The sequence below is a fragment of the Pristiophorus japonicus genome, unplaced genomic scaffold, assembly GCF_044704955.1.
Source record: "Pristiophorus japonicus isolate sPriJap1 unplaced genomic scaffold, sPriJap1.hap1 HAP1_SCAFFOLD_1036, whole genome shotgun sequence".
NCBI classification, from domain to species: Eukaryota; Metazoa; Chordata; class Chondrichthyes; family Pristiophoridae; genus Pristiophorus; species Pristiophorus japonicus.
In genome coordinates, this window is record NW_027250687.1 from 1,150 (window position 1) to 15,000 (window position 13,851).

The 13,851-nt window shown below is 59.3% G+C and overlaps 1 protein-coding gene across 1 annotated transcript in view; it reads left to right on the forward strand.

The window, feature by feature from the left end:
- Positions 1-966: 966 nt before the first annotated feature.
- Positions 967-13,851, forward strand: part of LOC139241316 (beta-adrenergic receptor kinase 1-like) — a gene marked incomplete at its 5' end in the record, with an annotated part of 114,114 nt that continues 101,229 nt past the window's right edge. Inside the window, 6 exons of the mRNA XM_070869945.1 lie at positions 967-1,068; positions 2,061-2,135; positions 2,462-2,523; positions 5,403-5,454; positions 6,098-6,189; positions 6,799-6,898. Of these exons, the coding sequence (XP_070726046.1) occupies positions 967-1,068; positions 2,061-2,135; positions 2,462-2,523; positions 5,403-5,454; positions 6,098-6,189; positions 6,799-6,898 (483 nt within the window). The remainder of the gene's footprint in view (positions 1,069-2,060; positions 2,136-2,461; positions 2,524-5,402; positions 5,455-6,097; positions 6,190-6,798; positions 6,899-13,851) is intronic.

A 13,851-nucleotide genomic window follows, 5' to 3' on the forward strand; every position in this document is an offset into this window, starting at 1 on the left:
CCCCAGGACACCGGGAGAGAACTCCCACTTACCACCCCCCCATCCGGTCTCTTCGAACTTTTACATCCACACAAGAGAGCACAGATTAATAAATCATCCAAAAGACGGCCCCCTCCGACAGTGCGGCACTCCCTCAGTACTGCCCCTCCGACAGTGCGGGGCTCCCTCAGTACTGCCCTCCGACAGTGCGGCACTCCCTCAGTACTGCCCCTCCGACAGTGCGGCACTCCCTCAGTACTGCCCCCTCCGACAGTGCGGCACTCCCTCAGTACTGCCCCTCCGACAGTGCGGCACTCCCAGAGTACTGCCCTCCGACAGTGCGGCGCTCACTCAGTACTGCCCCTCCGACAGTGCGGCACTCCCTCAGTACTGCCCCTCTGACAGTGCGGCACTCCCTCAGTACTGCCCCTCCGACAGTGCGGCACTCCCTCAGTAGTGCCCCTCCGACAGTGCGGCGCTCCCTCAGTGCTGCCCCTCCGACAGTGCGGCGCTCCCTCAGTACTGTTCCTCCGACATTCCGGGGCTCCTCAGTTCTGCCCCTCCGACAGGTGCGGTGCTCCCTCAGTACTGCCCCTCCGACACTGCGGGGCTCCCTCAGTACTGCCCCTCCGACAGTGCGGGGCTCCCTCAGTTCTGCCCCTCCAACAGTGTGGGGCTCCCTCAGCACTGCCCCTCCGACAGTGCGGGGCTCCCTCAGTACTGCCCCTCCGACAGAGCGGGGCTCCCTCAGTTCTGCCCCTCCGACAGTGCGGCGCTCCCTCAGTACTGCCCCTCCGACAGTGCGGGGCTCCCTCAGTACTGGCCGAGCTTGGAATGCCGGCCTGGAATTGTGCCGATCGAGGTTCTGGACTGGGGTCACCGACCCATGACCCTGTGATTGTGAGGGTGAAAGGTGAGCGTCTTGCCCTGTGCCCTCCGCCACCCCCGCACGCTACGTGATTGGCTGCCTGGTGTTTGTGGTTACAGATCCGAGCCTATCAGGATTTGGGCTGTGAGGAGATGCGGGCGACTCGAGCTCTGGAAATCTACCGGGAGTTTATCCTGCGGAGATTGGTCAGGTGCTCACAGGTAAAGGTCTTCATCGCTACCTCTCTCTCTCCCGTTGTCTCTCTCCCCGTGTCTCTCCCTCCGTGTCTCTCTCCCCGTGTCTCGCTCCCCGTGTCTCTCTCCCCGTCTCTTTCTCCCCGTGTCTCTCTCCCCGTGTCTCTCTCCCCGTGTCTCTCTCCCCATGTCTCTCCCTCCGTGTCTCTCTCCCCGTGTCTCTCTCCCTGTGTCTCTCTCCCCGTCTCTTTCTCCCCGTGTCTCTCTCCCCCGTGTCTCTCTCCCCGTCTCTCTCTCCCCGTGTCTCTCTCCCCGTGTCTCTCTCCCCGTGTCTCTCTCCCCGTCTCTCTCTCCCCGTGTCTCTCTCCCTGTGTCTCTCTCCCCGTGTCTCTCTCCCTGTGTCTCTCTCCCCGTGTCTCCCTCCCCGTGTCTCTCTCCCCGTGTCTCTCTCTCCATGTCTCTCACTCCGTGTCTCTCTCCCCGTCTCTCTCTCCCCGTGTCTCTCTACCCGTGTCTCTCTCCCCCGTGTCTCTCTCCCCGTGTTTTTCCCCCCGTGTCTCTCCCCATGCCTCTTCTCCCCGTGTCTCTCTCCCCGTGTCACTCTCCGCCATGTCTCTCCCCCCGTGTCTCCCTCCCCATGTCACTCCCCCCGTGTCTCTCCCCCCATGTCTCTCTCCCCGTCTCTCTCTCCCCGTCTCTCTCTCTCCGTCTCTCTCTCCCCGTGTCTCTCTCCCCATGTCTCTCCCCCCGTGTCTCTCTCCCCCATGTCACTCCCCCCATGTCTCTCCCCCCGTGTCTCTCTCCCGTCTCTCTCTCTCCCCGTCTCTCTCTCCCCGTCTCTCTCTCCCCGTGTCTCTCTCCCCGTGTCTCTCCCCCCGTGTCTCTCTCCCCATGTCACCCCCCCCGTGTCTCTCCCCCCATGTCACTCCCCCCGTGTCTCTCCCCGTGTCTCTCCCCGTGCCTCTCTCCCCGTCTCTCTCTCCCCGTGTCACTGACTATATTTCTGTTTCATTTTGCAGGCCTTTGCTCAAAGTTCGATCGTCGCCATCCAGTCTTTCTTCAACCGGAATCAGTATCCACCCGATCTTTTCCAGGTCTGTGTGCACTCCCTCCCCCTGTCTCCCTGCCCCTCCCTCTGTCTCCCCCAGTCTTCCCGCCCCTCCCCCCGTCTCCCTCCCCCTCCCCCGTCTCCCCCTGTCTCCCCGCCTCTCCCCTGTCTCCTCGCCCCTGCCCCTGTCTCACCCCTCAATCCCCACCCCTCCCACTGTCTCCTCCGCCACTCCCTCATCTCCCCCTCACAGATTCCATCCCCCTGCTCCGACTCGCTCAATCACCGGGGCAACGTGGCCCAACCAATAATGCCTCCCCCCCGCTCCGGTAAGTCGGACTGATTTGTCTCTCTCCCGATCCTCACCCTCAGGCCATGGTCGAGCTCATCCTGAGCAGTCTGTCGGACACGATCCTCTCCCAGTTCCTCAACAGGTGAGCTCCTCTGTCCCTGTGGGTGAGGGTCAGTGAGTTACTGAGGGAGACGGGAGCCTCTCGGTCCCTGTGGGTGAGGGTCAGTGGGTTACTGAGGGAGACGGGAGCCTCTCGGTCCCTGTGGGTGAGGGTCAGTGGCTTACTGAGGGAGACGGGAGCCTCTCGGTCCCTGTGGGTGATGGTCAGTGGGTTACTGAGGGAGACGGGAGCCTCTCGGTCCCTGTGGGTGAGAGTCAGTGAGTTACTGAGGGAGACGGGAGCCTCTCGGTCCCTGTGGGTGAGGGTTAGTGGGTTACTGAGGGAGATGGGAGCCTCTCGGTCCCTGTGGGTGAGGGTCAGTGGGTTACTTAGGGAGACGGGAGCCCCTCGGTCCCTGTGGGTGAGGGTCAGTGGGTTACTGAGGGAGACGGGAGCCTCTCGGTCCCTGTGGGTGAGGGTCAGTGGGTTACTGAGGGAGACGGGAGCCTCTCGGTCCCTGTGGGTGAGGGTCAGTGTGTTACTGAGGGAGACGGGAGCCTCTCGGTCCCTGTGGGTGAGGGTCAGTGGGTTACTGAGGGAGACGGGAGACTCTCGGTCCCTGTGGGTGAGGGTTAATGGGTTACTGAGGGAGACGGGAGCCTCTCGGTCCCTGTGGGTGAGGGTCAGTGAGTTACTGAGGGAGACGGGAGCCTCTCGGTCCCTGTGGGTGAGGGTCAGTGGGTTACTGAGGGAGACGGGAGCCTCTCGGTCCCTGTGGGTGAGAGTCAGTGGGTTACTGAGGGAGACAGGAGCCTCTCGGTCCCTGTGGGTGAGGGTCAGTGGGTTACTGAGGGAGACGGGAGCCTCTCGGTCCCTGTGGGTGAGGGTCAGTGGGTTACTGAGGGAGACGGGACACTCTCGGTCCCTGTGGGTGAGGGTTAGTGAGTTACTGAGGGAGACGGGAGCCCCTCGGTCCCTGTGGGTGAGGGTCAGTGGGTTACTGAGGGAGACGGGAGACACTCGGTCCCTGTGGGTGAGGGTCAGTGGGTTACTGAGGGAGACGGGAGCCCCTCGGTCCCTGTGGATGAGGGTCAGTGGGTTACTGAGGGAGACGGGAGTCTCTCAGTCCCTGTGGGTGAGGGTCAGTGGGTTACTGAGGGAGACGGGAGCCTCTCGGTCCCTGTGGGTGAGGGTTAATGGGTTACTGAGGGAGACGGGAGCCTCTCGGTCCCTGTGGGTGAGGGTCAGTGGGTTACTGAGGGAGACGGGAGCCTCTCGGTCCCTGTGGGTGAGGGTCAGTGCGTTACTGAGGGAGACGGGAGCCTCTCGGTCCCTGTGGGTGAGGGTCAGTGGGTTACTGAGGGAGACGGGAGCCTCTCGGTCCCTGTGGGTGAGGGTCAGTGAGTTACTGAGGGAGACGGGAGCCTCTCGGTCCCTGTGGGTGAGGTTCAGTGGGTTACTGAGGGAGACGGGAGCCCCTCGGTCCCTGTGGGTGAGCGTCAGTGAGTTACTGAGGGAGACGGGAGCCTCTCGGTCCCTGTGGGTGAGGATCAGTGAGTTACTGAGGGAGACGGGAGCCTCTCGGTCCCTGTGGGTGAGGGTCAGTGGGTTACTGAGGGAGACGGGAGCCCCTCGGTCCCTGTGGGTGAGGGTCAGTGGGTTACTGAGGGAGACGGCAGCCCCACGGTCCCTGTGGGTGAGGGTCAGTGGGTTACTGAGGGAGACGGGAGCCTCTCGGTCCCTGTGGGTGAGGGTCAGTGAGTTACTGAGGGAGACGGCAGCCCCTCGGTCCCTGTGGGTGAGGGTCAGTGGGTTATTGAGGGAGACGGGAGCTTCTCTGTTCCTGTGGGTGATGATCAGTGAGTTACTGAGGGAGACGGGAGCCTCTCGGTCCCTGTGGGTGAGGTTCAGTGGGTTACTGAGGGAGACGGGAGCCTCTCGGTCCCTGTGGGTGAGGGTCAGTGGGTTACTGAGGGAGACGGGAGCCTCTCGGTCCCTGTGGGTGAGGTTCAGTGGGTTACTGAGGGAGACGGGAGCCTCTCGGTCCCTGTGGGTGAGGGTCAGTGGGTTACTGAGGGAGACGGGAGCCCCTCGGTCCTTGTGGGTGACGGTCAGTGGGTTACTGAGTGAGACGGAAGCCTCTCGGTCCCTGTGGGTGAGGGTCAGTGGGTTACTGAGGGAGACGGGAGCCTCTCGGTCCCTGTGGGTGAGGGTCAGTGGGTTACTGAGGGAGACGGGAGCCTCTCGGTCCCTGTGGGTGAGGGTCAGTGCGTTACTGAGGGAGACGGGACCCCCTCGGTCCCTGTGGGTGAGGGTCAGTGGGTTACTGAGGGAGACGGGAGCCTCTCGGTCCCTGTGGGTGAGGGTCAGTGGGTTACTGAGGGAGACGGGAGCCTCTCGGTCCCTGTGGGTGAGGGTCAGTGGGTTACTGAGGGAGACGGGAGCCTCTCGGTCCCTGTGGGTGAGGGTCAGTGGGTTACTGAGGGAGACGGGAGCCTCTCGGTCCCTGTGGGTGAGGGTCAGTGGGTTACTGAGGGAGACGGCAGCCCCTCGGTCCCTGTGGGTGAGGGTCAGTGGGTTACTGAGGGAGACGGGAGCCTCCCTGGCCCTGTGGGTGAGGGTCAGTGGGTTACTGAGGGAGACGGGAGCCTCTCGGTCCCTGTGGGTGAGGGTCAGTGGGTTACTGAGGGAGACGGGAGTCTCTCGGTCCCTGTGGGTGAGGGTCAGTGGGTTACTGAGGGAGACGGGAGCCTCTCGGTCCCTGTGGGTGAGGGTCAGTGGGTTACTGAGGGAGACGGGAGCCTCTCGGTCCCTGTGGGTGAGGATCAGTGGGTTACTGAGGGAGACGGGAGCCTCTCGGTCCCTGTGGGTGAGGGTCAGTCTGTTTAGTGAACTTTGTTTAACTCTGCTGTCTCATGCAGTAAGATGTTCACCAGATTCTGTCAGTGGAAAAATCTGCAGCTTAACATTCACGTAAGTTACCAAACCCAGTAAATGTCCCTTTAATCGTGATTTCCGTTTGTGAGCCCAGGTCTGAAGAAACACCCCTTTTATCGTGAATGTTCTCTCTCTCTCTCTCTCTCCCTCCCTCCCTTTCTCTGTCTCTCTCTCTGTCTCTCCCTCTCCCTCCCCCTCTCTCTCTCTCTCCCTCCCTCCCTCCCTCTCTCTCTCTCTCTCTCCCTCCATTTCTCTCTCTCGCTCCCTCTCTCTCCCTCTCTCACTCTCTTTCTCTCTCTCTCTTACTCTCTCTCACTCGCTCACTGTTTCTCACTGTCTCTCGCTCTGTGTCTTTGTCTCTCACTCTCTCTCTCTCTCTCTCTCTCTCGGTCTCTCGCTCTCTCGCTCTCTCTCTCACTCACTCTCTCTGTCTTTCTTTCTCTCACTCTCTCTCTCGCTCTCTCACTCTCTCTCTCACTCTCACTCTCTCTGTGTCTCTGTCTCCCACTCTCTCTCTCTCTCTCTCTCTCTCGGTCTCTCGCTCTCTCGCTCTCTCTCTCACTCACTCTCTCTGTCTTTCTTTCTCTCACTCTCTCTCTCGCTCTCTCGCTCTCTCTCTCACTCTCACTCTCTCTGTGTCTCTGTCTCCCACTCTCTCTCTCTCTCTCTCTCTTTTCAGCCCGTGATGGCCAACTTCAGGATCGAAGCCCTGAATGGACGAATGCCTTTCGGCGAGACGTACAAGTGTGAGAAAGTGGACACAGGAAAAATGTAACGTATCAGCTCAGGGAGCAGGGTCGTGTTGCATTTATGACCCCCAGTCTGACACTCGCCCCCTCTGTCCTTTCGCACCCTCTGACCCTTGCCCCCTCTGACCCTTGCCCCCTCTGACCCTTGCCACCTCTGACACTTGCCTCCTCTGACCCTTGCCTCCTCTGACCCTTGCCCCCTCTGACCCTTCGTCCCCTCTGACCCTTGCCCCTCTCTGTCCCTCGCACCCTCGCCCCCTCTGACCTTGGCCCCCCCCTTGACCCTTCGCCCCCCCCCGACCCTTCGGCCCCCCTGACCCTTGGCCCCTCTAAACCTTCACCTCCTCTGACCCTTGGCCCCCCTCAACCCTTGGCCCCGCTAAACCATCACCTTCTCTGACCCTGAGCCCCCCCGGCCCCTCGCCCCCCCCTGACCTTTCTCCTCCCTGACCCTTGGCCCCCTCTGACCCTTGACCCTTCCCTGTGTGACGGTCCCGTTGTGCGACACCAGCCACGTGACGCAGGCTGCGTGAGCGGCGAGCGATGGAACTGCGCGACTGCATCGGTCGGGGCGGGTGTGTAAACGACCGGCGGCTGAACCCCGTCTACCTGCCGCCCCCCTCCCCCACAGTTACACCATGAAGTGCTTGGACAAGAAGCGTCTGAGGTTGAAGCAGGCCGAGAACCTGGCCCTGAACGAGCGAGCGATGCTGGTGCTGCTGAGCAGAGAGGTGAGTGGGACAGAGCGGGAACACGCACCTTCACCCGACAGACCAGGCGTCCGGGGCTCCAGGCTCGATTCCCGGCCTAGTGTGGTACTGGGCCCCACCTCAACACACACACACACACACACACACAGAGCAGGAAAGTCCCAGGCTCGATTCCCGGCCTAGTGTGGTACTGGGCCCCGCCTCAACACACACACACACACACACATACACACAGAGCAGGAAAGACCCAGGCTCGATTCCCGGCCTAGTGAGGTACTGGGCCCCGCCTCAACACACACACACACACACATACACACAGAGCAGGAAAGACCCAGGCTCGATTCCCGGCCTAGTGAGGTACTGGGCCCCGCCTCAACACACACACACACACACATACAGAGCAGGAAAGACCCAGGCTCGATTCCCGGCCTAGTGTGGTACTGGGCCCCGCCTCAATACACACACACACACACATACACACAGAGCAGGAAAGACCCAGGCTCGATTCCCGGCCTAGTGTGGTACTGGGCCTCGCCTCAACACTCAGACACACACACAGAGCAGGAAAGACCCAGGCTCGATTCCCGGCCTAGTGTGGTACTGGGCCCCGCCTCAACACACACACACACACACACACAGAGCAGGAAAGACCCAGGCTCGATTCCCGGCCTAGTGTGGTACTGGGCCCCGCCTCAACACACACACAACACACACATACACACAGAGCAGGAAAGACCCAGGCTCGATTCCCGGCCTAGTGTGGTACTGGGCCCCGCCTCAACACACACACACACAGAGCAGGAAAGACCCAGGCTCGATTCCCGGCCTAGTGTGGTACTGGGCCCCGCCTCAACACACACACACACACACATGCACACAGAGCAGGAAAGACCCAGGCTCGATTCCCGGCCTAGTGTGGTACTGGGCCACGCCTCAACACACACACAACACACACATACACACAGAGCAGGAAAGACCCAGGCTCGATTCTCGGCCTAGTGAGGTACTGGGCCCCGCCTCAACACACACACACACACACATACAGAGCAGGAAAGACCCAGGCTCGATTCCCGGCCTAGTGTGGTACTGGGCCCCGCTCAACACACACACACACACACACACACAGAGCAGGAAAGACCCAGGCTCGATTCCCGGCCTAGTGTGGTACTGGGCCCCGCCTCAACACACACACACACACACACACACAGAGCAGGAAAGACCCAGGCTCGATTCCCGGCCTAGTGTGGTACTGGGCCCCGCCTCAACACTCACACACACACACACACACAGAGCAGGAAAGACCCAGGCTCGATTCCCGGCCTAGTGTGGTACTGGGACCCACCTCAACACACACACACACACACACACACAGAGCAGGAAAGACCCAGGCTCGATTCCCGGCTTAGTGTGGTACTGGGCCCCGCCTCAACACTCACACACACACACACACAGAGCAGGAAAGACCCAGGCTCGATTCCCGGCCTAGTGTGGTACTGGGCCTCGCCTCAACACTCACACACACACACACACAGAGCAGGAAAGACCCAGGCTCGATTCCCGGCCTAGTGTGGTACTGGGCCCCACCTCAACACACACACACACACACACACACACAGAGCAGGAAAGACCCAGGCTCGATTCCCGGCCTAGTGTGGTACTGGGCCCCACCTCAACACACACACACACACATACACACACACACACACAGAGCAGGAAAGACCCAGGCTCGTTTCCTGGCCTAGTGTGGTACTGGGCCCCGCCTCAACACTCACACACACACACACACACAGAGAAGGAAAGACCCAGGCTCGATTCCTGGCCTAGTGTGGTACTGGGCCCCGCTCAACACACACACACACACAGCAGGAAAGACCCAAGCTCGATTCTCGGCCTAGTGAGGTACTACCCCTCCCTCCCCTCTCCCACACACACGCACACACACACAGCAGGAAAGACCCAAGCTCGATTCTCGGCCTAGTGAGGTACTGGGGACCGCCTCAAAACACACACACACACACACAGAGCAGGAAAGACCCAGGCTCGATTCTCGGCCTAGTGAGGTACTACCCCTCCCTCCCCTCTCCCACACACACGCACACACACAGAGCAGGAAAGACCCAGGCTCGATTCTCGGCCTAGTGAGGTACTACCCCTCCCTCCCCTCTCCCACACACACACACACACACAGAGCAGGAAAGACCCAGGCTCGATTCTCGGCCTAGTGAGATACTACCCCTCCCTCCCCTCTCCCACACACATTCGCACAGAGCAGGATTTGGATATGAATTTAGGCAAGCTTTTGATAAGAACATAAGAAATAGGAGCAGGAGTAGGCCATACAGCCCCTCGAGTCTGCTCCACCATTTAATACCATCATGGCTGATCCGATCATGGACTCAGCTCCACTTCCCTGCCCGCCCCCTTATCCCCTTATCGGTTAAGAAACTGTCCACCTCCGCCTTAAATATATTCAATGTCCCGGCTTCCACAGCTCTCTGAGGCAGCGAATTCCACAGATTTACAACCCTCTGAGAGAAGAAATTCGTCCTCATCTCAGTTTTAAATGGGCGGCCCCTTATTCTAAGACCATGCCCCCTAGTTCTAGTCTCCCCCATCAGTGGGAACATCCTCTCTGCATCCACCTTGTCAAGCCCCCTCATAATCTTATCCGTTTCGATAAGATCACCGCTCATTCTTCTGAACTCCAATGAGTCGATGAGGGCAGTGCGTACGATGCAGTGTATATGGATTTTAGCAAAGCTTTCGATAAGGTCCCACATGGCAGACTGGACACGAAGGTTAAATCCCATGGGATCCAGGGCAAAGTGGCAAGTTGGATCCAAAATGGGCTCGGAGGCGGGAAGCAAAGGGTAATGGTCGATGGGTGTTTGTGTGACTGGAAGGATGTTTCCAGTGGGGTTCCGCAGGGCTCAGTGCTGGGTCCCTGGCTTTTTGTGGTATACATCAATGATCTAGACTGGAATGTAGGGGGTATGATTAAGAAGTTTACAGATGATACAATGATCGGCCGTGTGGTTGATAATGATGAAGAAAGCTACGGACTACAGGAAGATATCGATGACCTGGTCAGGTGGGCAAAGCAGTGGCAAATGGAGTTTAATCCAGAGAGGTGTGAGGTCATGCATTTGGGGAGGTCTAACAAGGAAAGGGTCGTACACTGAGAAGTGTAGAGGAACAGAGGGACCTTGGAGTGCAGGTCCACAGATCCCTGAAGGTAGCAGGCCAGGGGGATAAGGTGGTTAAGAAGGCAAACGGAATGCTTGCCTTTATTAGCCGAGGCATAGAATACAAGAGCGGGGAGGTTATGCTTGAACTGTATACAACACTGGTTAGACCACAGCTGGAGTACTGCGTGCAGTTCTGGTCACCACATTACAGGAAGGATGTGATTGCACTGGAGAGGGTGCAGAGGAGATTTACCAGGATGTTGCCGGGACTGGAGAATTTTAGCGACGAGGTAAGATTGGATAGGCTGGGGTTGTTTTCCTTGGAACAGAGGAGGCTGAGGGGAGACCTGATTGAGGTATATAAAATGATGAGGGGCCGAGTTAGAGAGAGATAAAAAGAAAGACTTGGATTTATGACCACCAGATGCCTCAAAGTCCGGAGACAGTGTGGCACTCCCTCAGTACTGCCCCTCCGACAGTGTGGCACTCCCTCAGTACTGCCCCTTCGACCGTGCGGCACTCCCTCAGTACTGCCCCTCCGACAGTGCGGCACTCCCTCAGTACTGCCCCTCCGACAGTGCGGCACTCCCTCAGTACTGCCCCTCTGACAGTGCGGCGCTCCCTCAGTACTGCCCCTCCGACAGTGCGGCACTCCCTCAGTACTGCCCCTCCGATAGTGCTGCACTCCCTCAGTACTGCCCCTCCCACAGTGCGGCGCTCCCTCAATACTGCCCCTCCGACAGTGCGGCACTCCCTCAGTACTGCCTCTCCGACAGTGCGCCGCTCCCTCAGTACTGCCCCTCCGACAGTGTGGCACTCCCTCAGTACTGCCCCTCCGACAGTGCGGCGCTCCCTCAGTACTGCCCCTCCGACAGTGTGGCACTCCCTCAGTACTGCCCCTCCGACAGTGCGGCACTCCCTCAGTACTGCCCCTCCGACAGTGAGGCACTCCCTCAGTACTGCCCCTCCCACAGTGCGGCGCTCCCTCAGTACTGCCCCTCCGACAGTGCGGCACTCCCTCAGTACTGCCCCTCCGACAGTGAGGCACTCCCTCAGTACTGCCCCTCCCACAGTGCGGCGCTCCCTCAGTACTGCCCCTTCCACAGTGCGGCACTCCCTCAGTACTGCCCCTCCCACAGTGCGGCACTCCCTCAGTACTGCCCCTCCCACAGTGCGGCGCTCCCTCAGTACTGCCCCTCCCACAGTGCGGCACTCCCTCAGTACTGCCCCTCCCACAGTGCGGCACTCCCTCAGTACTGCCCCTCCCACAGTGCGGCGCTCCCTCAGTACTGCCCCTCCCACAGTGCGGGGCTCCCTCAGTACTGCCCCTCCCACAGTGTGGCACTCCCTCAGTACTGCACCTCCGACAGTGCGGCGCTCCCTCAGTACTGCACTAGGAGTGTCAGCCGAGATGTATGTGCTCAAGTCCCTGGAGTGGGACTTGAACCCACAACCTTCTGACTCCGAGGCAGAAACCCTCACCACATTTAACAAGTACTTGGGTGTACACTTGAAGTGCCGTAACCTACAGGGCTACGGACCCAGAGCTGGAAAGTGGGATCAGGCTGGGTAGCTCTTGGTCGGCCGGCACGGACACAATGGGCCGAATGGTCTTCTTCAATCTTTCTATGATTCTATGAAAGGCCCAAACTCCATGGCCGGCCTGTGCTGAGTTAGTCAGATCTCACACCCAGTGTGAGGGTCTAAACTCCCTCCCCCCACCCCTCTACACAGACATCATCATCATCGTAGGCAGCCCCTCGGAATCGAGGAAGACTTGCTTCCACTCTTAACATGAGTCCTGAGGTGACTGAACAGTCCAATACAGGAACCACAGTCCCTGTCACAGGTGGGACAGACAGACGTTGAGGGAAGGGGAGGGTGGGACAGACAGACGTTGAGGGAAGGGGAGGGTGGGACAGATAGACGTTGAGGGAAGGGGAGGGTGGGACAGACAGACGTTGAGGGAAGGGGAGGGTGGGACAGACAGACGTTGAGGGAAGGGGAGGGTGGGACAGATAGACGTTGAGGGAAGGGGAGGGTGGGACAGACAGACGTTGAGGGAAGGGGAGGGTGGGACAGATAGACGTTGAGGGAAGGGGAGGATGGGACAGACAGACGTTGAGGGAAGGGGAGGGTGGGACAGATAGACGTTGAGGGAAGGGGAGGGTGGGACAGACAGACGTTGAGGGAAGGGGAGGGTGGGACAGATAGACGTTGAGGGAAGGGGAGGGTGGGACAGATAGACGTTGAGGGAAGGGGAGGGTGGGACAGACAGACGTTGAGGGAAGGGGAGGGTGGGACTGGTTTGCCGCACGCTCCTTCCGCTGCCTGCGCTTGGTTTCTGCATGCTCTCGGCGATGAGACTCGAGGTGCTCAGCGCCCTCCCGGATGCACTTCCTCCACTCCGGGCGGACTGGTCTTTGGGCCCAGGGACTCCCAGGTGTCGGTGGGGATGTTGCACTTTATCAGGGAGGCTTTGAGGGGTGTCCCTTGTAACGTTTCCTCTGCCCACCTTTGGCTCGCTTGCCGTGAAGGAGTTCCGAGTCGAGCGCTTGCTTTGGGGAGTCTCGTGTCTGGGGGCCATGCGGACAATGTGGTCCTGCCCAGCGGAGCTGGTCGAGTGTGGTCAGTGCTTCGATGCTGGGGATGTTGGGCCTGGTCGAGGACGCTAACGTTGGTGCGTCTGTCCTCCCAGGGGATTTGCAGGATCTTGCGGAGACATCGTTGGTGGTATTTCTCCAGCGACTTGAGGTGTCTGCTGTACATGGTCCATGTCTCTGACACACACACACACACAAGCACTCTGTCTCTCACACACTCTCTCTCTCACACTCTCTCTCACACGCACTCTCTCTCTCACACTCTCTCACACACACTCTCTCTCTCACACACTCTCTCTCACACGCTCTCTCCCACACACTCTCTCTCACGCACTCTCTCTCAGACGCTCTCTCTCACACTCTCTCACACACACTCTCACACACACTCTCTCTCACACACTCTCTCACATGCACACTCTCTCTCACACTCTCTCACACACACTCTCACACACACTCTCTCTCACACACTCTCTCACATGCACTCTCTCTCTCACACTCTCTCTCAGACGCTCTCTCTCACACTCTCTCACACGCACTCTCTTCTCTCACACACTCTCTCACACGCACTCTCTCTCAGACGCTCTCTCACACACACTCTCTCTCACACACACTCTCTCTCACACTCTCTCTCACACACTCTCTCTCACACACGCTCTCTCTCACACATGCCCTCTCTCACACACATGCTCTCTCACACACACTCTCTCACACGCACTCTCTCTCACACGCACTTTCTCTCACACGCAATCTCTCACACGCACTCTCTCACACGCACTCGCTCTCACACACTCGCTCTCACACACTCTCTCTCTCACACACTCTCTCTGACACACTCTCTCTCACACGCACTCTCTCACACGCACTCTCTCTCACGCACTCTCTCACATTCGCTCTCACACACTCTCTCTCTCACAAACTCTCGCTCACACACTCTCTCTCACACACCCTCTCTCACACACTCGCTCTCACACACTCTCTCTCTCACAAACTCTCTCTCACACACTCTCTCACACACCCTCTCTCACACACTCGCTCTCACACACACTCTCTCACTCACTCTCTCTCACACACTCTCTCTCACACACACGCTCTCTCAAACACTCTCTCATACACACACTCACACAAACACACACACACACACACACACACACTCACACACACTCTCTCTCTCACACACTCTCTC